Source organism: Poecilia latipinna, unplaced genomic scaffold (assembly GCF_001443285.1).
Source record: "Poecilia latipinna isolate Pla-1442-1.1 unplaced genomic scaffold, P_latipinna-1.0 Scaffold545, whole genome shotgun sequence".
Taxonomy (NCBI): domain Eukaryota; kingdom Metazoa; phylum Chordata; class Actinopteri; order Cyprinodontiformes; family Poeciliidae; genus Poecilia; species Poecilia latipinna.
Window position 1 is genome coordinate 250,186 of NW_015113161.1, and position 25,142 is coordinate 275,327.

The 25,142-nt window shown below is 39.9% G+C and overlaps 2 protein-coding genes across 3 annotated transcripts in view; one reads left to right on the forward strand and one right to left on the reverse strand.

Moving 5' to 3' along the window:
• The window catches only part of LOC106952902 (piezo-type mechanosensitive ion channel component 2), a 46,587-nt gene extending 23,927 nt beyond the window's left edge, over positions 1-22,660 (forward strand). For both annotated transcript variants that reach the window (XM_015041340.1, XM_015041339.1), the window contains exons 17-56: positions 512-660; positions 756-920; positions 1,402-1,443; positions 2,103-2,135; positions 2,337-2,449; positions 2,737-2,912; positions 3,429-3,605; positions 4,070-4,234; positions 4,430-4,630; positions 4,724-4,928; positions 5,671-5,772; positions 5,863-6,028; positions 7,068-7,311; positions 7,447-7,543; positions 8,286-8,445; positions 8,947-9,036; positions 9,184-9,272; positions 9,651-9,716; positions 10,426-10,538; positions 10,688-10,808; positions 10,883-10,957; positions 11,076-11,242; positions 11,371-11,558; positions 11,682-11,840; positions 12,642-12,962; positions 13,085-13,343; positions 13,884-14,072; positions 14,157-14,364; positions 14,480-14,612; positions 15,761-15,908; positions 16,001-16,215; positions 16,860-17,018; positions 17,133-17,280; positions 17,904-18,092; positions 18,256-18,348; positions 18,779-18,948; positions 19,805-19,921; positions 20,510-20,589; positions 20,764-20,989; positions 21,265-22,660. In XM_015041340.1, coding sequence (XP_014896826.1) covers positions 512-660; positions 756-920; positions 1,402-1,443; positions 2,103-2,135; positions 2,337-2,449; positions 2,737-2,912; positions 3,429-3,605; positions 4,070-4,234; positions 4,430-4,630; positions 4,724-4,928; positions 5,671-5,772; positions 5,863-6,028; positions 7,068-7,311; positions 7,447-7,543; positions 8,286-8,445; positions 8,947-9,036; positions 9,184-9,272; positions 9,651-9,716; positions 10,426-10,538; positions 10,688-10,808; positions 10,883-10,957; positions 11,076-11,242; positions 11,371-11,558; positions 11,682-11,840; positions 12,642-12,962; positions 13,085-13,343; positions 13,884-14,072; positions 14,157-14,364; positions 14,480-14,612; positions 15,761-15,908; positions 16,001-16,215; positions 16,860-17,018; positions 17,133-17,280; positions 17,904-18,092; positions 18,256-18,348; positions 18,779-18,948; positions 19,805-19,921; positions 20,510-20,589; positions 20,764-20,989; positions 21,265-21,520 — 6,174 coding nt within the window. In that variant the 3' untranslated portion in view covers positions 21,521-22,660. The remainder of the gene's footprint in view (positions 1-511; positions 661-755; positions 921-1,401; positions 1,444-2,102; positions 2,136-2,336; positions 2,450-2,736; positions 2,913-3,428; positions 3,606-4,069; positions 4,235-4,429; positions 4,631-4,723; positions 4,929-5,670; positions 5,773-5,862; positions 6,029-7,067; positions 7,312-7,446; positions 7,544-8,285; positions 8,446-8,946; positions 9,037-9,183; positions 9,273-9,650; positions 9,717-10,425; positions 10,539-10,687; positions 10,809-10,882; positions 10,958-11,075; positions 11,243-11,370; positions 11,559-11,681; positions 11,841-12,641; positions 12,963-13,084; positions 13,344-13,883; positions 14,073-14,156; positions 14,365-14,479; positions 14,613-15,760; positions 15,909-16,000; positions 16,216-16,859; positions 17,019-17,132; positions 17,281-17,903; positions 18,093-18,255; positions 18,349-18,778; positions 18,949-19,804; positions 19,922-20,509; positions 20,590-20,763; positions 20,990-21,264) is intronic.
• A 133-nt stretch (positions 22,661-22,793) lies between these two features.
• atp5f1e (ATP synthase F1 subunit epsilon) lies at positions 22,794-24,425 on the reverse strand. The gene is made up of 3 exons (XM_015041344.1): positions 24,314-24,425; positions 23,853-23,974; positions 22,794-22,979 (listed from the first exon to the last, which is right to left on the reverse strand). Coding segments are annotated over exons 1-3 (156 nt in total). The 5' UTR covers positions 24,346-24,425; the 3' UTR covers positions 22,794-22,977.
• Between the last annotated feature and the right edge of the window lie 717 nt (positions 24,426-25,142).

Consider the following 25,142-nt stretch of genomic DNA (forward strand, 5'->3'; position numbering starts at 1 on the left):
CTTTTGGGAAAATAAGAAGAAAAATGTTTAAATTGGTGTTTTTGGGGGGGGGGGGGGTTTGTTTTGCTTTTTTATGGACCTACACAAAGTAAAGGAGGAGGAAAGTAAATACCTGTTTTTTTTCTTTTCACTTATAAATCTGAGATGTCTACTCCTTGGTACTGGGAGCCTCTGCTTATGAAAATTGCAGCTGCAAACTCTGCATGCCACACTTTTGAGATTTAAAAAAAAAAATAAAAATCAAAACACAAAAACTTTGTATTATGTCGTTTCCACTTTGACATAATTTGTTGAAAAAGTGGCTAAAGACACATGAATCACTACCTCGTGTTGATCAAAGGCTCCCAAAATGCTAATCCCATAAGTTTGAGGGGTGGTCACACTTTTTCAAGGGACGTTATAGAGACAAATATGTGGTAAGTGTAAGAAAAATGTCATGATGTCAATATTGATGGCCAGAGGGAAGAAAACAAATGCTTTTCTCTCTTTGTTTACCATTCTCTTCCCTCAGATCCGGTACGATATTTGGCGTCGGGTTCTGAAGACTTTCTGGGCGGTGGTGGTGGGTTACTCCATGCTGGTGCTGATCGCCGTCTACATGTATCAGTTTAGGAGTGTTTCTGCCCTGTTCAGACAGATCATGGGCATGTCAGAGGAAGGGTGAGTCTCACTTTTTTTTTTTAAAGCACTTGTATGCGAACCTGGATAATTTTCGTTTTATTTATTTTTAATTCATTTCCCTCTTTCGTCCCCAGACTCCGTGACCTGGGTCTGGAGAGGTACAGCACAGTGGAGCTGTTTGCTCGTATTCTGCTTCCTGCTGCCTTCCTGTTGGCTTGTATCCTCCAGCTGCATTACTTCAACTCTGACTTCCTCGCTCTGACCGACCTGGAAAACGTACCTGTTCGGGAGACTAGCAGGTGAGACGGGAACGGGTCGCAGTTTAAGCTACACGCCGGACGGCGCAAATGCTTTAAGACCATTGAAGAACCAGACTCTCCTCTAATCTTAAGCAATCATTCACTGAGCTTTCTGAAGGTTTTCCAAAATGTTTTTCTTGGATATTGGCTTCCTCCTTTGCTCTTTTAACTCTGATTGGTGGCTGTTGTATGACATAATAATTAAAAAAAAAAAAAAGAAAAAAAAAAAAACACTTCTGAAATGGTCCAAAACTAAACTATGGAAAATCTGCTGATCTGGACGTCGTAGACAAACACACATAAAAACAAACATGAAAACATTTTACACGTGCTTCTATAGCTGTTGCTTTTTGCATTTTAAAATCATGACGTAACCAGGTAAATGTAATACACATAACCAGTGAAGCCAAACCATCTTCTTTGATCAGTCTGACCGCCTCTTGCTCTGGGTTTGTCTAACGTCCTGTTATCTCTCCTCCAGACAGGAAGAGCTCAAGAATTCAGTCAATATGATTGCAGACTTGTAAGAACCTTCTTAATTTCCTCCTACATGTCTTGCTGTACTTAAGAATCATCATTTGTCTGACGTATTTCATGTCTGGCATAAAAGCCGGAGGAGCTGCTGGTGAAGCGGTAGAGCAGGCTGCCGACATCCAGAGCTTGATTCCCAACCTGAAGTCGTTTGCTGCTTTGGCAGCTCCTCCCTTTTCTCTCCTCCTATTTCCCGTCTAATTACTGCAAATAAAAGCCAAAAGTCCCCAAAACCTCCAAAAAATAGTGTGTAGCAGTAGATTTCTTTATGACCAGTCAGGTCAAACAAATGTTGCTGTCTTTTGAGTCTACAACTTTAAAATGTTTATGGCAGTAATGTTCTAAATTTCACTCATACCCCTTTTTTTAAATGTTTTTTTTTTTTTTGTTACTTGCACCTTTTGCTTTGCTCTTTCAATCTCTCAAAACTGAGAGATTGAAATTTTCAAAGGATAGAAATTTTTTTCAATCCTTTGAAAAAAAAAATTGTTCCGACGAGAGGCTTTTGAGAAAATGTGGTTCAGTTCTGAATTAATTGATTAGAATCTATTTGTGACTGTAGAGTGTCAAATGAATACTACGTAATTTTCAGAAATGATTTGTGAAATAATTTTGCCGTCATTCAATGAGATGCTGTCATTTCCTTCCCAGCATTAAAGAAAACATCGGAAAGTTTCAGAAGAGGTAAGACTTTCCTTCAGATCCTGACTTTTGACTTCTGGATTAATTTATCTTTTAAATCATTTTTTTAAACGATTTACGACCAAGGAGTTACTACTGTTTAACTACCTAAATAAATACATTATTGGCTAAATTTTGCCGGATGAACCAGTGCGTTGAGAGGAAATGTGTTTCTCTAAGTGCACATGCTCTGGGTCTGGACAGGCTTGTGAAGGAGCAGACGGGTAACAGTAGAAGTCAGGAAACTCTGGACAACATCGGAGTCCAGACGCCCTCTGAGAAAGCAGCAGAGGAGCAGCAGGAGGCAGCAGAAGAAGGTAAATACTGTCCTGTATTTAAAAAAAATCTACTTAAAAATTATTTTTGTCAGGTCAGAGTTTCCAGCAGCATTCTTTTCTTTAAGCATATATCAGCTGCCAGAGCTGCAGTCTGTTTTATTTATCAGGTCTCTCTGAACTCCTTAATAGCTGCTTCGGGTTTATTTTAATTTAGATTTTATAGGCTGAAAAAGAGCCAGGACAAAATGTCTCTCGTATAGCGTTTTGGACTTAATGCACACGAATCGTCTCTAAACGGCTCCGTCTGCGATCCGTTTCTCCGTCAGAAGCTGTGCCGAGCAGCCCGGAGGACAAGTGGGTGACGATCGTGGACCGGGCGAGCCTGCTCATCATCCAGGCGGTGTCTTTACTCCGCCGGGTCCAGGAGCTAAGCTGGAGAGTCCTGGAGCTCCACAGCCTGAAGATCGTGTCTTCTGGCATCATCTGGGTGTCACTTCAAGAGGTCGGATTTATGTCCGACTCGTCAGTGTGAATTGTTTCCAGTTTTGGTCAAAATCAATCTGCTCAGTTCGGAAACAGCTGTAATTTTAAAATGCCTTCACATTTTGTAATTTTATCCCGTCTCAACTACAAATCCTAAGGTTTTATAATTGAGATTTTACATGACAGGCCAACAAAAATAGTGAATAATTGTGAAGTGGATGGAAAACGATGCATGGCCTTCGACAGCTGTGCTCATACTGAGATTCAAAGTAACACAAATGGTTCCTCTGAATTTCATTTTGGAGAATCTTCACGAATGAGGCTAGATTCAAATGCACTCCACACTTTTCAGATTTAAATTTGTAGAAAAAGCTTTACTTAATCGTCATTTACCCGACTGCGTAGACTTAAATGTGCCACTTTTCTTGATCTATCAAATAACATCTAAACGAAATCGAAGTTTGTAGCTGTGAAAAAAAAAACAAAAAAAAAACACCATTGAAACAACGGTCGTTGATGGATTTCATTTTCCTAGGTTTCCCTGATGAACTTCCTGTTCCTGGTCCTGTGGGTGTTTGCGCTCCCATTCCCACGGCTACGCCCGCTGGCCTCCAGCGTCTCGGCGGTGTGGGCCTGCGTCATGGTGGTCTGCAAGATGTTCTATCAGCTCAAAGTGATCAAACCTCTGGATTACTCCTCCAACTGCACCGCTGTGAGTTCACCTCCCGCCTGGCTTCAGGTTCATTTCGGTCTTTCTCGTCCACTTTCTTGGCTTTCAGTTGGGCATGGATCAGAATCCTATTTTGTGAGGATTTAATGTTAAGATGAAATTGTTTTATTTAACCTGTGTATTTTCTCAAGGAAAACATGGACCTTCAGAAAGCCTGGAGATGTGACGGTGGAGTCAAATTTTCACGACCAGTTTAAAACCTTTTGCCTTTCGACGTGTTTTCTGCATTTTTCCATTTTTTTTTTAATTTTAATTTATTTAATTGATCTGTTTACTAAATTGTAATATATGATAGTGATAATCAGGACAAGAATACATAAAATTTCAAGTATGCTGTACCAAGATAATCGTTATTCTTGTAAAAAAGAAAATGTCAAGGTAAACTCCTTCAACAAAATCAGCTTTTTTACGTCTTAATATTTTCGAACTCGATCTTGGGGTTCTAGGGCTTACTGGCCTCCAACAGATCTGGGCTGGATGACGGAGCAGATCTGAGGGGAAACCTGATGGAGCTGCTCAGGAGGTCCGTTCTCTACGCCGAACCCGTCGACCCGGTCTACTGGTGCGGAGCTCTACGGAAGTGCGAGGGGAGAATCCTGCCCTGCCTCAGGGTACGATGAAATCTGCTTTCTGCTAAATCCCTTCATGCTTTGCTAACTTAAAGTTAAACAAACAAACAAACAAAAAAATATATATATTAATGTCAATATGTTTTCAAAAGCAGAAAGGACAAACAATTTCTAATGTATTTTCTTGAAAACTGAAGTTTCTTTTGGCGGATTTGGGTTGTTTCGTCCACGTTGTAGAACCATCTGATGGTACTCGGGTTGCTTGTTTTCGAGGCGACTGTCCATCGCCACCAGCTCTACTTTCGTCTCCGTAACGACCTGAAGCCTCCTTCCTTCAGCGTCATCTTCCAGTTCATCACAAGGCAGCACCTGGACCACGGCGTCCTGCCCTGCGTCAAATACTTCATCAACTTTGGCTTCTACAAATTTGGGCTGGAGGTGCTGCTGGTGACGTTTCTAAAATGCCTTTTGCTGTCTTCACTTACCTGAACATGTCTGACTCCTTTCACTGTGCTCACACTTACTCCTTAGATCAGTTTGATCATGGCGGTGAACGTGATCGGTCAGAGGATGGACTTCTACGCTCTGCTTCATTCCTGCGCTTTGCTAGCCGTGTTGTCGCGCCGCCGCAGGAAGGCCATAGGAGAGGTTTGGCCCAAATACTGCTGCTTTACAGCCGGGCTCATGGTGTTCCAGTACCTGCTCTGCATCGGCATCCCTCCTGCTCTCTGCGTCGGTACGCAAATGTGTTCGGTTTGATTTGAATTAGCTTTGGTTTTCATTCAGCTCTTGGACACCTGCTTTCAAACATGACAGAGTAAAAAGCATATCTGCTGTGGTTTTAGAGAAAAAAATAAATAAATCTGAATTTAAAAGTGCAAAAATATCCATTGCTTTATTTAAAGGAGACGGTGTGTATTAAACAACTTTAGTGCTTTAGTTCGTCATATAAATATTCTGGATTTAGCCAAACAGCTTGATTTTGTCTCTGTTTTCTGTCAGGTTATGGTTTAAAATAAGAATCAAATAATTAAAGAAATCAAGCAGTTGCGCTACTGCTTATGTGTCTAAAATGCAAACTTTAAAAACACACGTTTAAAAAGTAAACTGTGAACCCTTTATGGCACCTACATGTTTATAGTTCTTAGCGCTGACAGTCGTTTTCCTGCCACTACTGTCCGAATCTGGGTTTCTGTTTACAGACTTTTAAAACGGTGTAGAGTTTTATCAACTTTAGTTGCACACATAAAGCATGAAACTGTACACCTATAACATAACATGATGCAGAAAAACTAAGAAACCCAGAGATACACAGACTGAAACACAGAGGACCCAGTGCTGAACCCAGAGGTTCACCAGCATGACGTTTGAAACATTTCAGGAAATTTGTCATCGGTTTTCTTTTACTCTGACATAATTTTATGCATGTCGTTACATCAGCCATAATCGAATCAATTTCTTCCTGCATGTTCTGGCAGATTACCCCTGGAGAACCGCAGTTCAGCCTTTGAACTCTAACGTCATAAAGTGGTTCTACCTGCCAGACTTTGCAATGAGACCCAATCCTTCCTTCATCTTCTGTGAGTGGATCTTTGCTTCTCATCTCTTTACTTGCTCCTGCGTTTCTACGCACCAACTTCTGACCTCCGTCTCCGTCCTTCTCCCTGCAGACGACCACCTCCTGCTGCTCTGCTCGTCTCTGCAGTGGCAGGTTTTCGTGGAGGAGAACCGAGCCGCTGTGCGACTTCTGGCTGGAGACAACGTGGAGATCAGCCGCAATTTGGATCCGTGTTCCTTCAACCAGTTCATTCCAGTCGACAACTTCCTTCACTGCAGGTTGGTGTTGTTATTTTATGCAAATCTTTTCAGAATGACATCTCATGATGTCAGTTATTAGCTAAAGCAAAATCAAGTTGGAATGATTTTAATATATTTTGAGTGTGTTTTTTCTTATCTTTGACATTATGTTTCACCACCAATGTTGAATCAAAGTGTTGCTTTGCCGTCTTCTTCATCTTACTTGACAACAGCTGGTTAGCAGAAAGTATCTAAAGGTTGAATCTGAGACTTTCTAACAACTCTTTGCTGCAGTTTAGTGACATTTTTCAGTTTGCTGAATGTGCATGGAGCTCGGAGGCTTCAGACTTATTTGCACACCGTTATCAGGGTGATAATAAATGTTTCCTGGCACTGTGTGCTAACAACTTTATTTGCAGAAAGTTGCCTTCATTGCTCCACTTAAGAGTCTGCAGATTTAGATTGTACTCTTCTTTTTTTTATACACAGCAGTACATAAACAGTATCAAACTTAAATAGTTACTAATTATTGTGGTTGGCGAAATACAAAAATAGACATGGCTTATTATGCGTTTCCATTCTTGTACTTTATTTTTGTGCCCCGACTAGAATATAAAATGTTTTTATGTTTTGCATTTGACAACAATCCTCTAATTTTGGCTTACAAAATGAGAGGATTGTAATACTACTATTACAATACTACTAGGATTGTAATACTACTATTACAATACTACTAGGATTGCAATACTATTGCTTTATTTAATTATTTGTCCATGTAGGTTTTTTTATGGTTATTTTTGTCCTGTTTTATTGTAGAGATTTTCTCCTAGGAGCTTATCGAAATGCAGGTGATGCAACCTGGCCAATATATGCAGATGTAACTTAACTAACATTTGGATGTGTCTGACATTAAACATGAGCATTTTATTTTTTTAGGATACTTGTGATCAATTTTAGATAATCTAATGACAACTTTCTGTTTTTTTTCAAATGGAAAACATATATATGTGTGTGTGTGTGTGTGTGTGTGTGTGTGTGTGTGTGTGTGTGTGTGCGTGTGTGTGTGTTTTGTCCCCAGGTCCTACCTGGACATGGTGAAGGTGTTTGTTTACAGCTACTTCTTCTGGCTGGTCCTCTGCCTCATCTTCATCACAGGCACCACGCGGATCAACATCTTCTGCCTCGGCTACCTGGTGGCCTGTTTTTACTTCATGCTGTTTGGCGGCAGCGTCCTGATGCAGCCTGTCAGATACATCCTTCGCCTGTGGGACTGGCTCATCGCCTACACCTGCTTTGTGATCGCCATGAAGAACCTCCTGTCTGTAAGTGGCAACACGGCACAAACACAAGGGCTCCATCTTTGAAAAACAGTACGACACCGAACACTTTCAGACATGCAGCTCCTTGTTCTCAGATTTGTCAACCGGGTTTTTGACCCAGTTATTTGATTCCTACAGCTTGGCGCTTGTGCGTATCTGGACAGCCTGCTGAAGAACAGCTGCTGGTTAATTCAGGCCTTCAGCATGTTCTGCACCATCAAAGGCTACAATGTTCGTAAGTGTTTGCAGTAATTACACATTAACAAGTTTTTTTCCCCCCACATTTTTTTTATATTGCAAACTGTATTTTATTGAGATTTAATGTGTTAGACAAGCAGAAAGTGGTGCATCACACGCCGTGCCGGTGTGTTGGTGGTCCTCGGCGTCGGTGGACCTGGGTGTGTGTCAGGTCACTTTCCTTTTGGAAAGTAAACTTTCACCCGGTTGTAAAGTCTGTTGCTGCCACCACCATTTATTCTTCCTGTACCTTTGATGTTTTTTTTCCAGCCAATGAAAACTTGCCCTTTGTACACACATTTTAAATTTTTTAAAACATTGTACTCTGTCAATTCATTAAGTTTAAATAAGTTTTGCTGTATAAATATTGTGTTTGTAGAAGAAAAATCCAATGTTTTACAAGTGTTTCCCCGCACTTCCACACAGTTTTCTAACGTGGAACAATCAGTGAGTCGTACAAAATATATCAGACATTTTTGTTTACCATAGCCAACAAAAATAGCTTGGGTTATTTTAACTTTTAAAATAAAACAGGCTTTTAACGAGAAGCTTTAATGTTGTTCTTTAAAAAAAAAAAAAAAGTGCTTCTAATCCGACAAGCCAGCCTCATATATTACACTTCATTACATACAACTGTACTTAACACACATTTTGGTTACAAATTGAGCCTGTTTGTGCCTTGAGACGACGTTCGCACAGTCTGATCTGTAAAAAATGATTTCTGTCTCTGTGCATCTCAGCTGAGCCTACGGATGAGTGCGAGCTGCCAGAGGGCGAGGCCGGCATCGTCTGGGATGCGATATGCTTCACCGTGCTGCTGGCACAGAGGAGGGTCTTCCTCAGCTACTATTTCCTCTACGTGGTGTCGGATCTCAAGTCCGCTAAGATATTGGCATCGAGGTCTGACTTCCAGTTATTAATGAAACTTTTATGGAGACATTTGCGACGTTTAAGCATACGAGAGGCGCTTGGTACTTTAATAGGTACTTTAGGGTCATTATGATGTTTATATAAAGAAAAAAGCCTGCCTTTCCTGTTTTGTTTTTTTAAGCAGCGTGTTAATATAGAAGTAATTACTACAGTTTGCTGGTCCCCATTGTAAGATGCAACTAAATAATTACTGATAATGTAACACCTGATGACAAAAAGTGAAACAAACAAAAAAAGAAATAATGAACTGTGTGTGTTAACTTTATCTAAATTCATCTAAATCAGAAATATGATTCATCAATGTGTGAACATCAGAAAACCAGCTATTTTCCCTCTAAAAGGGTGTAGAAAATAACTATTAAAAATCCACAATAATCTTCTAGGCCAGTAAAAAAAAAAAAAAACACACACACACAAGTGAATGACCCCAGCAACAGTTAATTGGTGTTAATTTCTGTTTATCTCTCTAAGGGGCGCTGAGCTGTTTGAGGCCAAAGTGAAGAAGCTGGTTGCAGCCAGATTGGAGATGGAGAAGAAATCTGTGGAGGCACTCAAGAGACAGTAAGCCTGAACAGGAAAAGTCCATCAATCAGTTAATGGATGCAGTATATGATGATGACTGGCTTATTTCCTCTCCACTTCCATTTTTATCTTCTCGTGAAAGAGTAACGAGGGGGTATAAACTTTTTTTTCCCACTCTCTCTGTAGGATGGAGAAGATTAAATCCAAACAGAAGCCACCGGCTGCTGCGTCGGACAGAGCGGAACCGCCAGCAGGTCCGGAGCGGACGGCATCAGGTGCTGAACGCTAACATGTTTTAGCCTGTAAGAAGATAGCTGTTACCATGGGGATAAAGTCTACTGGAAACATCTATATCCATATTAGACCTGTGTCAGATAAGTCAATTAAGTAGGGTTTTTTTTTTTTTTGCTAAATCTAAAGAGGAAATTTTAAAATCTGATCAGTAAAATCTTTTATATTGGTTCCAAACTGGACTTTTTTTTTTAAATCGCTTGACTGTTCCCACAATACATTGCAGGCAACACAAATGCAGCAAAATCTGAGTGTTGCTGAGGTTTAAAGTCGGGTGATTCGCTGCGTTTCATTTTGACCGACTGTTTCTACTCTTGCTCGGAAAATTGAAGCAAATAACCAGGATGGTTGTTTATTTGCAGGCGATGAGGAGAACGAAAAGAAAGATGCAGGAAAGTGGTGGAAGCCTTGGGTCTCTCGGCCTGGAGGTGAGCGGTGAAATCCATCAGAAACCTCCTGAACGTTTCCACATTTGGTCACTTTACAGCCACAATAAATTAAACATAAGTTTTTTGCGGTTTTATGTGAGACAATGCAATGAAACTTGCTAAGTGTAAGGAAAGTTTGGTACCATTAAACAAAATCCAATGCAACACTCAAAAGTCACCTAATTGGTAAACAGAGTGACCTTTACTGATGAGTGGGAAGCAGAAAGTTATTGTTGAAAGAAGTTCTGTTTTAAAAATGCAGTGAAACATGGTGATGGCAGCATCATGCTGTGGGGGACCTCTCTTCAGGAGGGAGAAGGGAAGCCGGTCAGAGTTCATAGGAAAATCCTGGAGGAAAAGATGTCAGATGCAGCAAAAATAGGATTTTTTTCCTTTCAGCTTCATAATTATCTTCTACTTTGTATTAGTCTCTCATATAAAACTCCAACAAAATATGTAAAAAAAAAAAAAAACATTGAAGGATGGGGCAAAATGTGAAAAAAATGAAGGGGGATGCATATTTTTTGTAAAAGTCATTGTAAAATTGTCAAATATCTTTACTTTCTTTTTTCCTTATTAGCTTTCCTTATTTTGTTTTTGTCTGGTTGCAGAGTTTTTGCATCAGAGCAGCTTTTTTTTTTGTTAGGTTTCTTTACTCAGAGAGTCTTCCCCTGCTTAATGACACTTCTGACTTTGGTATTGAACACAGTGGAGAACAACTGTGGCTACCACCTGTTTGAGAGCGACAGCGAGGAGGAAGAAGAAGAAGTTACAGAGGTGAAGGACGGAGAGGAACCACCAAAGAAGAAATCAGCTTTTCAGGTAAACAGATAAAGCAAAACAATAAGTTTTTTTTTTTTTTTTTTCCCCAGGCTGTCACATACTGACAGATAAGCGGATCATTTTTCTGATGAAAGGAAGCATAAAGTACCTCAGTGTTTATGTTCCAGTTATGTTTTTTTATGTTCCAGTGGGCGTATAACGCCTGGACTACCAGCTCCAAATCGGCTCTGAAGGATTTAAAGAAAGAAAAGAAAAATATAAAGAAAGAGGAGAAGAAGAGGGCTAAGACAGAACTGCAGAAGCAGCAGGGTGAGACAAAAAAATGTCACAAACCAAAAGACTGGATAAAAAAAAAAATAGATAAAAACCGAATATTTTTTCAGGCATAGACAGAGCCGATTCCAGTGAGGATGAACTTGATGGAAGCACTGTGGCGGAAGAGGGAGAAGAAGAAAGAGGTGAGCTCACCTGTGAGGGGCGTTGGTGTTGTATTTCTACATAACGCTGTTATTAAGTTCAAACAGTGAACAGCCAAATCACACCGGATCACGTCCACGTCTCGTTCGCGTCCTGCAGAAAACATCCTGCAGCGCGTCCTGAACACGCTCAAGTTCAGCTGGATGTTTCTGCAGTCTCTGCTCGACGATTTGACGGACAGCCTGAACGATTTCTGCAAAGACAGCCTGGACATTTCCAAAGTGCTGCGATTGGAGCGAGCGCTGCTCAACCAGCAGCAAAAGAAGGTGAGATGACAAAACGTCGACCTGGAGACTGTAAAAGTGAGAAAACATTTCCGTCCCACCCGGAAGCTATCTAACTTCAAACTTTGTGCTGTGGAACGGAAGAACAAACTCTGTGTGCATCTCTGCAGGGAAAAGAAGTGAGTCAGGAGAGCGTGAAGCAGTTTTACGAAACCTGGATATCCCGTCAAAACACGTTGTCGTCCGAGGAAGGTCTGGACGCGCTCTCTCCTCCTCCGACCCCGCCTCCCGTTGTCTCCTCACGTCACGTCTATGTGAGACTGAAGAGCCAGGCCTCCGCGGGCAGCAGCTTTGACAGGTAGACCTCTGGACACAGTCTGAATTTGCTTCTCTTGTATTTGCATTTTTGAAAACTAAAAAAAAAAAGAAGAAGAAGAAGAAAGCCTCAGTCTAACCCCACTTGGCTCCTGATCTCCTTCAGTTGTATGACAGATGAGACGATGCTGGGCTCCCGACAGCCAACGCAAGAGGAGCTGGACGAGCCTCCCGCCGCCCCGCCTGCTTCCCTGCTCCGACGGAGGCTGATAAAAGAGGCAAACATCGACCAGAGCTCCTTTGAGACTGATACTCTACCACAGAGGTGAAGGAACATGTTGAATACGCACTTCAGTCGAAGTACAACTATGATGCAAACTGTAACCAAAAATTGTGCAGAAGCGTCCGTGCTAAAATAAAGGGGGTAGGAAGTCACCCTTTAAATTATCTTATCATATTGCCTCTCTATTTAGCAAGCGTTAAGGGAAGTATAAGCTTTAATATATTTGGGAGATCTTCAGATTTATGTATGGATTTCATCAGCATTTCAAAGTCTTGCTACACTAAAAAACTTTAGAAGCGTTGCCGCAGGGTAAACTATGATAAAGCAGAAATCAATGATCAGAATCAGAATTCATTTTATTGTCATTATGCATGAGAGAAAGCAGAATAAAATAATAATAAAAAAGCTACTCTGGGTCATCAGCCCATAAGTAAATATTTGGTTTGTTTGTTGGTTTATCAGTTATATTGTACTTCTTATTTTAATTCAGAACTAACTTATAATCATAAGTATGACAAAGTATTAGGGCCATGCGAAGAAAATAAAAAAAAATGAAATTACAAGAATAAAGTCATAGTTACAAGATTCCAACTATGACTTGTAGTATTGCGATTTTAGTATCATGTTATTGTGGCTTCATTCTCTTGCTACTTTATTGTCCTAATGCTATGACTTTACTTTCAAAATTCTATAACTTTATTCTCGTAATATTTCTTAATTTGATCAATCTGGTCTCGTAATTTTATTTATTTATTTAATATTTTCTTAGTATGGCCCTAATACTCCGTCGTATTGTCGCGACTTGGTTGAAAGTTTGGTTTTTCCTCTTATTTTTCTCTAAAGCCAAGAAGGTGATGACCGTCAGCAGGACGACCCAAAACAAGATGAGGACGTTGAGAAGGACGAAGAGGGTAGGGAAAAATCGGATCGGGATCAAAATATAGAAGATGGAGACGAACAACAAGCTCATCCAGACCTGGAGAAAGATGAGGTGGATGAAAAAGCGCAGCAGAGAGAAGAGGGCGAATACTCCGGATACGTGGAGTGTGCCTCAATGACTGACCAGCAGAGCGAGGAAGAAAAAAGTCTCGACCTCTTAGAGTCTCCAGCACCTCTGACTCAGGAAACCAGGAACCTCACAGCCAGCGAGCTGCTGCTGAACAAGTCAGTACGCACACAACAGCCAGTCAAAAGCAAAATTAGAGTCAAAATCAAACCTTTTGCTTGTCTGCTGCATAACAACTTTGTCGTTTTTTTTCCTGCCTCCTTTTCTCCCGGCCCCGCAGCATGTTTGAAAACAACGAGATCTCGGAGTCTGATAAGTTTTTCAAGAGGCTGCCGCGGCCGGTGAAGCTGCTCTTCGCTCTCTACAACACCATGGTGTCCAAGTCGGAGATGCTGTGCTACTTTGTCATCATCCTCAACCACATCGTGTCGGCGTCGTTCCTCTCGCTCATCCTGCCCATTCTGATATTCCTCTGGGCCATGCTGTCGGTGCCACGGCCGACCAAACGCTTCTGGATGACGGCTATAATCTACACGGAGGTAGGTCGGTGCATCGGCTGCGAACATTTTCCCCTCTTGTAATAAATAGCTTTTGTTTCATGTTCTTTAATTAGAAATGTCAAAAAAGTGAGTACGTGACCTTTTTTCACTTCATCGCAAACTTCACTGTGTTTTATTGGGATTTCATGTGATACACCAGCACATAGTAGAGCATAATTGTGACATACATTTTAATTGAGATTGATACTTGATTGCATTTCTTGATTTTCTTTGTGTTGTTTGTTCCGTAATGTTCTCTATCAAACTGCTGAGGTCTTCACACACCATTTATGCTGTGTAATTATGCTGTGATTAAATGATACACAGGCACACTCTTATTTACTTCAAATGTTTCTTCTGAAGACAGTTTGTGCTACTAGGTTTTATTTGGTTGAAAATAACTTCTAGTCAACAATTATCCTCTGGTTTGTGTCGCTCTCTCAAATAAAAGATGGTTGTTTGTTTGGCACTATTCCTGAAATCCTGCCTTTAATAGGCTAATAACAACCTGTTTGGATTCGTCTCTTTTCTCTGTCCCAGCTTACAGTCGTAGTGAAGTACTTCTTCCAGTTCGGTTTCTTCCCCTGGACCACGTCTGCTTACAGAGGAATCAACGCAGACCGGCCCTTTGCCCTGCCAAACATCATCGGGGTGGAAAAGAAAGATGGCTACGTCCTGTTTGACCTCATCCAGCTGCTCGCTCTGTTCTTCCACCGCTCTATTCTGAAGGTGAGTCCGTCTTTTTTGCTTAAACAGCCCCGTCTGACAGCGCAGACGCCGGTGAGCTGGGTAGTTCTCATGCCTCTCCTGCAGTGCCACGGGCTGTGGGACAACAAGGAGGTGGAGATGCCTGACTTCTTCAAGAAGCTGAAGAAGAAGGTGGACAAGAAGAAGATGACCGGAGTGGATAAGACGGGGTGCAAGGAGAAATCGTTGCGCCGGCTGAAGTTCCTCCCCATTCAGGCCTCCACCACCTCCATATTCTGCAGACAAAAGCAAAATGATTCTGAAGAATCTGTTGGTGAGAAGCGTACGTTTTGCCTGTGAGCTGCCTCTTATCACCAACACGTCCACAGGTTTATTAATGTAAGTTTTCTTTGATTGTTTTCTTTTCTTTTTTTTTTTTTGCATTGGAGAGGAGAAAGCAAAGAGGCAGCGCAGCAAGAAGAAGCGGCCGCAGCATCGCACTGCTCCTCTGTCCAGGAAGCAGAGGATCAGGCAGCATATCAGAGAGACGATGCTGCAGGCCAAAACCACCTGCATAGAAGTGTACGTTGCTTCTCTGAGGGGCTTTTCAAACGATATTTTCACTTTGTTCACTATTTATAGTCCGGAGGTTTAGTCGCATTGAATTACTGCGTTTATTTTATGACCTGCTCAGAATTTGGTGACGTTACAACAACATATCTTAATGCATGTTAGTAGAACTTTATGTGATTGCAGGGTTTCCTCCAAAGTATTATAAGCCTGATGGGCCGCCAGGCTTTACTTGAGCCCCCACCAGGCTAAGCATTACTTATTTATTTAAGTCTTTTTAAAATGTTTGCCTTTTTTTAAGACTTTATAGTTGGTGATCAGACATTAATCTTCCAATCTTTTAATAACACATAATTATCGAGTGATATTTGAAAATTTTCTGTCAACTTTAAACATTTTTTAACTCAAAAACACAACAGGCCACTGGATGAATGACTGCCCTAGTGCCCAACCACCAGGCTTAGCAGGTTTTCTGGGGGAAACCAAAGTAGCTCTTCATTATTCAGTTTATGAAAAATGATGCGATATCTTCACATTTATTTACTAATAAAAATCTGAAAGGTGTGGCAAGCATTTGCATTCATTTGATTTTAGTTTGATACCAGTACACAGTGTGTACCAGCTCCAAATTTAATCCATCCATCCATCCATTTTCTGAACACCCTTGTCCCTCAGTGGGGTCGGGAGGGGTGCTGGTGCCTATCTCCTCCAAATTTAATTTCAACATGAATTCTTACATGTAGAATAGGGCGCCATGATTGGATTTGACCTTTGTTTTTGTTCTTTGTTTTTTCCAATGCATGGATGAAAACTAACACGGGACCTCACCACGAAGACACAATCCTCTTTACCAAACATGGTGATGGCAGCATCATGCTGTGGGTCTCAAGATGGACAGGGAAGCTGAGATAACAGGAAGATGAATAGGGATGGACCACACTTTTCAGATTTTTATTTGAAAAATATTTGAAAACTATGTTTCTACTTCCTACTCACAATCATGGTCTGTTATTTAAAGCCCACCAAAATACGTTTGAGGTACTGAGACTGAGGTGTGCGAGTTTAACTAAATATGTACTTATTTTTGCGAGGCAGTGTTTTGGAGCAGAGCAAAGTGTGACGTCTCTCTTTCTCTCTCTCCCTCTCTCTCTCTGTTTCAGAGCTCTTCACATCTATCTCCCCATCAGGCAGTTCTTCTACGACATCATCCACCCTGACTACAGCCCCGTGTGTGACGTCTACGCCCTCATGTTTCTTATTGACGTCGTCAATTTCATCCTGACCGTATATGGATACGGGGCGTTTGGGGTACACACATGAGCACAACTTTTCTACCGTATGCGGTTAGGATTACACAGGATTCTGTGTGGGACATCACCCAGTTTCTGCCTCCTCTTTAGAAATACTCTTCCTCTGTGGACATCTCAGAGACTCTGTCAGAAGACCAGGTTCCCGAGGCCTTCCTGGTCATGCTGCTCATCCAGTTCGGCACCATGATTGTCGACCGCGCCCTGTACCTGAAGAAGTCTCTGCTGGGGAAATGTGTTTTCCAGGTTGTGCTGGTGTTCGGCATACACTTCTGGATGTTCTTCATCCTCCCCGGAGTCACAGAGAGGTCAAAGCTTTTCTTTTTCTTTTTTTTTTTTCTCTTCAAACTGATTTACTGGAATGAAGCCGACTAACCTTCGCCGTAAACTTAGCCTTGGCATAAAGTTGTGGACTATGTTTAAAAGCTGGAAATCAAGCAGTTTTAAGCCTAATATTTATTCAGTTATGAAAGAAACTTGACAAACGATATGCTTCACTAAGGGACATTTCACCAAATATTAGAGGGGCTGTGTTTACATTAGAGATTTTATTTATAATGAGAGGACAAGAGGAAATCCACAGTACTTTCCAACTCGTGCTTCCAACTTTTATTTCGTTGAAGATAATGTGTTCAAATTTCACCATGCACAAAAAAAAAAATTAATTCAATAATTTCTAAGCACTGTAGTCATGCCTGTAAGTTAATCACCTGAGAAGTATAGATTGGGTTTGTATCGCTTTAAGAATTTATAAACTCCTGAGAAAGACACAACTTTAAAAGCAAAGAGAGGAAAGGACTGGACTGACATAAATAACACTTTTTTTTATGAAAGGGTTTTTATGACACCCTGCGTCTGTTTACTTTCTGTCATAATAAACTCAGGCAGTGAATCTGTCGCTTGGTAATAAAAAGACGGCGTCGATGTCTCTGCTTATCTCTGTCTGCTCCAGGAGGTTCAACAGTAACCCGATTGCTCAGCTTTGGTATTTTGTGAAGTGCATCTACTTCGGACTGTCTGCCTATCAGATCAAATGCGGCTACCCAAACCGTATCCTGGGCAACTTCCTCACCAAGAACTACAACTACCTCAACCTCTTTCTCTTTCAGGGGTACGATTTCCTTCAGCAGTTACCTCAAGCAAACACTGTAGCTTTTAAAATATATCTGCTTTGTTTGTTTGTTTGTTTGCTTTTTCAAATGGCTCCCCGACTCTCTCCTTTTAGCTTTCGGATGGTTCCTTTCCTCACTGAGCTGAGGGCTGTGATGGACTGGGTTTGGACCGACACCACTCTGTCTCTCTCCAGCTGGATTTGTGTTGAAGATATCTACGCAAACATATTCATCCTCAAATGCTGGAGAGAGTCTGAGAAAGTAAGAGAGTGTGCCTTACATCCATAACCACAAATTTGCATGAAATTTATTTGGATTTTATGCGATAGAACAACAAAAAGTAGTGCACAACTATGCTAATTTTCCAAAGAATAATGTACAAAACGTTCAGCCTCTAAATGTTAATTTTAGAGGCTGAAGCGTGATGGACACATTAAAAGCTGCAGCTGCAGTGAAGGCATTTCTACAAAGCATTCACGTAGAGGTTGAACATATGGATCAGGTTTTTATTGTTAAAAATTAAAAATAACCTTCTCTTTACAATCACACTCTGCTTTCCATTGCTCTGTCACCCGAATCCTAACAAAATTCATTGAAATTTGCCATTAAAATTCCAGAAAGTGAAAAGCTCCTGTGGTACGAATACTTTTTCAGGCACAACAGGTCACAATTACTATGGTAGCACTGATTTAAACTTATATGAAGTAATTAGTAAAAGTGCACGAAGCAATTAGTTGGAGTGATTAGACATTATTTGTCTCTTTAAAGAAAGATCAAATACATCCTAGTAGATACATATAGCGCAATACATTTTTAAGTTTTTAAGTCTGCAGGAGTTTTAATCTACATAAGAAGAAGCTAAACAGCTGTTTTCAATTTTCCAGAAATTTCCACACCCCCCAGGGCAGAAGAAGAAGAAAGTGGTCAAATATGGGATGGGTGGCTTCATAATCTTTGCCCTGATCAGCATCATGTGGTTCCCACTCCTCTTCATGTCTCTGGTCCAGTCAGCGGTCGGAGTGACCAATCAGCCGTTAGACGTCTCCATCCAGCTCAGCATCGCAGGATATGAGGTCAGCACCAGCTCCGTCTGCTAGGACTCTTCCTGTGCCACAGAAAGACTTAGAAGCTATCATTTTGCTGCCTGATTTGAAGTGTGAGTCGACGTTAACGTGCTGCGCACGTTCATACGTTGGTTGATGAATGTCTTTCTCTGTCTGGTGTGTCTTTTTACAGCCTCTGTTCTCCATGACCGCTCAGGAGCAGAACTTGGTCGCATACACCGAAGCCGGATTCAACCGACTCACAAAAGTTTATGCTACTCATCCAGTGAGACATGTTCACTTTACTGCAAAGTCAAAGAAATCCACTGCATGGGATGACGAGCAGAGGAAAACTCTACAAACCAGTTGAAAACGGACTATAACCAACACGTCTTTACTTTTTTGTGATTAACATTGAAAAAAAAAAATTCTAAACAATAAAAAAAAAAAACAGATCTAATATTTATTTAGATATTCAGCACATTTGTCTAGACAATATTAATCCTGCTTGAGGTGAGAATCGATGCACAAATCAAACCATAAATGCATTTGAAGGACTTAGATGAGGATTTGATTGTCTACGCTGAAAATTAACAGTGGCTGATTTAGCTTTCTTTTTTTTTTTTTTTAATAAAATCGAGACATTTCAAGTGTCAGACATTTATTTGAGACCCATTAGAAGGCGTAAGTCTGTTCGCTCTCGCTGTGCGTTCCAGGGTGCCATGCAGTTCCTGATGAACTACGAAGCCGAGGACATTGTCGCCGCTAAAATCAAGAGTGATGCCAGTCTGCTTTGGACCATCAGCCCTGCCAGTCGAGCAGCAATGATTGAGGAACTGAGCAACTCTTCTCACATATACATGACTTTACGCTGGACGCTGCTCAGGTTCGATCACGCAAATACACTCGGTTGCTTTTTCCCGCTGCATGTATTTGTATTTCATTTGCAAATGCCTGGATTTACCGAAGGGGAGCTTATGGTGGCAATATGACCCTCTATAATAAACACACTGCATGGTTTTGTACCAGTTCTGTTTTGATCAGTGTTGTAGTTTGACTCAATTTCCTCATTTTGTATCATCATCTTTCTATTCCAGATTTTCTACAAAAAAAAAAAACTAAAACAGTTTGAAATTGGTAATGCCTGCAACTCTCTCTTACACAAACACTTTTCAGTCCAGATCAAACTATTTTTAACCCTTTAATGCCCAGTACAACAACCAATGTCATATAACACTGATGTGTAAAAATGAAACTGTTTAGTGGATGCCTTTAACCCCCCATCATCACATCCAAAAACATTTTTTCTTGCATAGATTTGACATTTTCACACAGAACTTTGTTAAAGAACTTGCATAATATTTAAATAAATTTGTTAACTACATGCAAAACTCATAATTTGCACTTAAACATAATGATTGGACTGTCTACGTCTATATTTTTGTTTCTTTGCTGTGTTTCTGTCCCTTTAATTGCCACTGCAAAGCAAACGTTCCCTGAGAGTATACTATTAGTTATACGGTAAAATCAAAATAAACTAATTAATGTTGTTTGTTCACGTCTTCTGTAGGCTGAGTCTGAGTAGGCACTGGTATGATTTAAAGGAGACAAGTGGGGCTGTGTGAATTATAATCAACATCAACTGATACTGAAGGTGTTCATAAGCGTGGCATCTTATGTTACCAAACCGCATAACCTCACAGATAACTATTGTTTGCTGCTTGTGTTGCTCTCCTCCTCAGGAATGCGTCCATATCAATGAATGTCGAGGCGGTGGGAGAACACACGGTGAAGTTTGAGGACATGGCGTTGAGGGACGGGATTGTCCAAATGCTCAAAGGCAACAGCAACAAACCTGTGTGAGTCCCTCTATAACGACACAACCAGCTGGACTTCACGTGCTTTTTACCCTCTTCACTGCTGTTCTGAAGTGAAACTTTACAAGCCTGAGGTGCTTTTCTATTATCCTGACACTCCAGTTTTACTGTTGCTTCAATAGAGCAATAAAACCAGCGAAACTCCATTTCATTTCACTTCATTGCTTTAGATGTTTTTTTCACTGTGGTTAGATTGCAAAACATGGTCACAACCAGATTGGATCGGTTATGTTACAGCCCAAAACTTCTTTACATCATGATGATTTATTATACCGACTTATCTGCGAAAAGTCAAATTCAACACATCATAATAAGATATCTATAGGTACAGGAAGACAAAGACAGTTCATGTGAATAGAACAGTTTTTTTTTTTTTTTTTGGAAAGAAAAAGTTGAAGGTAATTTTATTTATATAGCACATTTTCAGCAACAAAGTGGTTTAGAAGAATCAAAAGGAAATACAAACAAAATAACAAACCAAAGGAAAGAGCAAAAGAAGAAAAAGCTAATAATGTTGATCCTAAGTAAATAAGTTAATAAAGGTGTTTATTTGTGTCTTCTTTCCTGAAGGATAATTCATTCTCTTCTGCCAAAATACATACGAGGTCCCAAAGGACAAGACTCGAAAATGGCAACCAGGATGTCAGTAGGTAAGCATCCGTGCACTGAGGGGGTAGTGGTCATTTCTGAACGATAACTTGCCCCTGAGAATGTTGCTTAAGTTTACGATTTAGGCCAACACATGATTGGTGCAATACTTTATTCTGATAGTTTATCTGGTATGAATCTAGAACTTGACTTTCTCCTCGGCACGTTTCCCTCAGACTCATCCGAGGGCTCGGACCTCCGTGGACTTGCCTTCTTCCGGCCCATGTCCATCAAGCTCCAGCAGGCCAACGGCACGTCGGACAAGGAGGCGGGCCAGTGGTGGGTGGTAGAGGAGTGCTCCTCGGTTCTCACCTCCGGCGAACAGAAATGCCACAGCATCGAGATTGTGGTGTTCAATGACAAGGTCAGCCCTTCAAGTCTGGGCTTTCTGGCCGGACATGGGTAGGTAGAAAAAAAAAAAAAAAAAAAGATGTGGGACTTACCAAAAAATATACCAACACTTTTGCTCCGCACATTCAGTAATATAATCTGGTCAATGTTTATTTGTATTATTAATCATGCAGCACATTAGCAACTAACCAGATTCTTTGGTCTGGCTGATTGAATATTTCAAACTATTTTTGATAAATAACATTGCAGTTGTTTTGATTTAGAACAGACAAAGCACAAAGACGTGATTCTTAATTTGAAGTGTTTTCTTTCTTTCTTGGCTGCAGAATTGTCGGCCTGTACATGTCGGTGGTTCTCGTCATCGGTAAGTTCGTCCGGGAGTTCTTCAACGGGATCTCTCGCTCCATCATGTTTGAGGAGCTGCCCTGCGTGGACAGAGTCCTGAAGCTGTGCACGGACATCTTCGTGGTACGGGAGACCGGAGAGATGGAGCTGGAGGAGACGCTGTTCGAGAAACTCATCTTCCTCTACCGATCGCCAGAGACCATGATCAAGATGACCAGAGAGAAGAAAGACAGCTAGGACGCAGGACGCCCACCCTCCCTCTGTTACTAGGGTTGAAAGTGCTCACTTTTTAGTGTCTTAGGGTAGAGCAAAGACAGTAGTTTTAGTAGTTAGTAAGAACCGCCAAGCACACTATGCAGCAAGACTATCTTTTCTTCAGGTTTTCCAACTTGTACATGTAGAAAAACAAAAATAGCTCTTAATACGGAAAAGATTGATCTCAAAGTCCTGAATATTTCTTTTTATAAGGACTTCAATCCTTTCCCAACAAAAAGACTAACAATCAAAATATTGTAGTCTTGTATTGTGGGATATTCTTTGCTCTAATATTTAGGTCCTTGTTAAATTTCAGCTGAACTGATGTAGAAGTTTTAGAAGTAGGCTAAAGCAAAACCAAAAAAAAAAAAAAAAAACGTTTTGTGTTTCAGTCTAAATTGGGGTAATGGACACACAGACGAATGTAGGCCATGATTGTTGCACTTATCTTCCTGGTTCACACAAAATAAAATTTACATTTGTTTTATTTTAGTAAGATTAAAAACACCGCTTGCATACTAAAGTGTTATGTGGGGGAAATTATATAATTTAGATTCATGAGGCATACCAGTTAAGGGCAGATGTTTTAAGAATAAAGTATTCCTTATATCCAGTTAACCTGAGTTGTAATGGTACATCTCCAACAATACAGCTTCCATGGAATAAAATTATCTAGCTTGAATGTTAAGATTTAACTGACTTTACTGACAAAACTCAAACTAACAAAACTGATGCAAAGTCTGAACTAAGATTTTTAATTTTGACTTGAAACCTTCAATAGCTGGATTTCTCCAACTCCTTAATTTTTTCCTCTCATTCATGCTTAATAAAACTCTGGAGAAAGTTAGACCTACTGGAATAGTAGGGAAAAATAGTCACAGATGTTACAGAACAAGTCAGACTTTAACCAGGCATTCACCACAGAACCAAATTATGTATTCAACAGTCGTCTGTGCAACTTAATAATCGGTCAAGAGTTCCTGTCTACTAACATACAGTTTACTTTGCAGTGCATGTGTGTCTGATGGTTTTGGGTTCAGGATTTGATGGCATTTATTGCAGATCATTCTCGTGTTAAACTCCAAACTTGGACAAGTGAATGTATCAAGCCTCTGTAAATACCACATTTCTGTACATGTCCATATATACTCATTAAATATTAAATACCAAAACTTGTTACACAAAAATCTCTCAGCATCTCATTCTGCACCTCTTGACTTTATGCACCAACTGAAAACCAGAGAGGCAAACAGGATTCAAGGTACTCATTTTTAATTACAAATGACAAAGAATTTCATTCAGGTCCCAGTCTTTAATGTGACATCTAGATGTTTTCGAACTCTTCTTCTCTCTTTCTTCTCCATGTTTTGAAGGACAGGAGGGCAGCAGGGCTTCACAACCCAGGAACAAAAAAAAACTATTTACACCACAGATTCACATCCTGAGAGGAAACAAAGGAGAAAGAGAAATATTAATACACATCCCCTCGAAAACCTACTTGGAAGTGATGACAGACAAGCCTATATTTCAAAGATGAGCAATGCATTAGTTGTATTGTTTTTGAACATCCACTCAAGTACACTAATTGAGTTTCTAATAATGACCTTTTTCACAGTATTCTAATTTTCTGAGACACTAAATTTGAGATTTTCTATATTTGTGAGCCATAATCATTAAATGTGCACAAAATGAAAGCTTAAAATACGTGTGATTAATCTATCAAACGACCGTTCTGAGAGATTACTGGAAGGAAATACTGCCCTTTTACCCAATTTTTTTGTACTAGTAAGTATTTTACACTGTCTATAATGAGAAAAGATACTACTTTTTGCTTTATTTACAATTGCAGGCCAATTAACTGACTAAAATATTTATGAAAAAAGTAGTTTGCTTGAGATTTTATAGCACAAATATACTTTTTTTTTAAATCTAATGAAGTATTTTTTTAGCAATTATGGGTCAAGTTTCAGATTAAATTTAAAGAGAAATTACAAGACAATTTCAGATCTTAAAACATACTTTTAACCTACACACAAGAATTTGGCATCATTTTAATGTTATGATATTTGATATTTCTCTTGTCAAACAAATCTGAAAGTTTTGCTCAGTACCAATAGACAGCCCGTGAATAATACTAATTAATGGCTAATTGAAAGTCTTGGGTGAGTAGAATGCATCATAGAATGATGTGGATTTCACAATAACTTCAAATTCTGCTGTTAGAACCTGAATAAATGCTGCTCATCCTAACATAAGGACGAAAAGAACTACTCTCTAGCAGGTTTTTTTTTTTTTTTTATTATTATTAACTTACATGCTGTTTTTGGCTTGATGATTTTGACGCTGGCTTCTGCGGCCTTCAGTGCCTCGCCTTTGAACTGCGGCTTCAGCGCAGCCCGCACAGCGTTGGCGCAGATAGCGGAGAAGCGGATGTAGCTGCATGAAGGACACACCGGTTAGCTTAATGCTAAACAACATATGCTAAGTCTAATTATGACCGGAAAGGTAGTTCCATGTGTTTCAAGTTACAAATGCACCTAAAAGAGCCAGTCAACATTTTTCGTTGACAGTCTAACTCTAATTAGAACCCGTGCAAATCGGTAGGTTAAGCATCAAAGCTAACTGAGGCTAATAGCATGGAGCAGAACCACACAAATCAAATAAAGACGAAACGACACTTAAAAATACTTTTACTTGTACGAACAAGATATGTTCATACATATCACAGTTTCCAAAGAATCACCCACTAAATAAAATTTAACATCATTTTGTTACCTCAGGCCTGCCTGTCTCCAGTATGCAACCATTTTGACTGCTCCGTGACTTCAAGGACAGGTCGGGAAGGTGCGTGATGACGTCATATCACATACGCCAAGCTTATTTTGTCCAATCGGGAGCAAGTCTGTCAATGATTGGCAGAGATAGCAATTGCACATCCCTAAACAGAAGCTCCCTCAAACACTGACAAGACAAAGGTCTCTTACATAATTGATTCCGCTTCATGCAGTCCACTGACTATAAAATATTACCTTAACACATTTATTAATGTGCAGTGTTACGGGCCACCCCATACAATGCTACTACTGTTTTTTTCTTTTAAGATGTGAACAAAGAGTTTGTAATTTAAATCGTCTATTCTATTCTATTCTATTCTATTCTATTCTATTCTATTCTCATAGTTCATTTTATTTTTCAGTACTTGATTTTATTTTTAATATTGTTATTTATTTTAAAAATGCATAATTCGAAGAATTATGTATTCATTTTTTAAAATATAGCTTGTGTGTATTGACTGATTGAGATTGTATATTTAAAAAATCCAAACGTAATTTTATTTTTAGAATGTCGTTCCATAAAGAGTGTTTATAAGCGCTCAGTTTTCATTTTAGAGATATTGAGATTGCTTTTTTCATAATTTAGTGCAAAACTATTTAGCTATAACCCTTATATTGAATACACTTAAATATACCATTTATTTTTGGCAGAAATCTTAAATGTAGACTGAATTTGTGTAAAACCACGTAGTGAGTAACTGTAGCCTATTTATTTTAATCTGTTAGAGTAGAGGAAAAAAGGAAATTAATTAAATAAATTGTAGATTGTT

Coding starts and splice junctions, on each gene's coding strand:
- atp5f1e (XM_015041344.1), bottom strand. CDS start 24,345: ATGGTTGCATACTGGAGACAGGCAGGCCTGAG. Junction 23,975..24,313: donor TGGAGACAGGCAGGCCTGAG/GTAACAAAATGA, acceptor TCCTTCATGCAG/CTACATCCGCTTCTCCGCTA.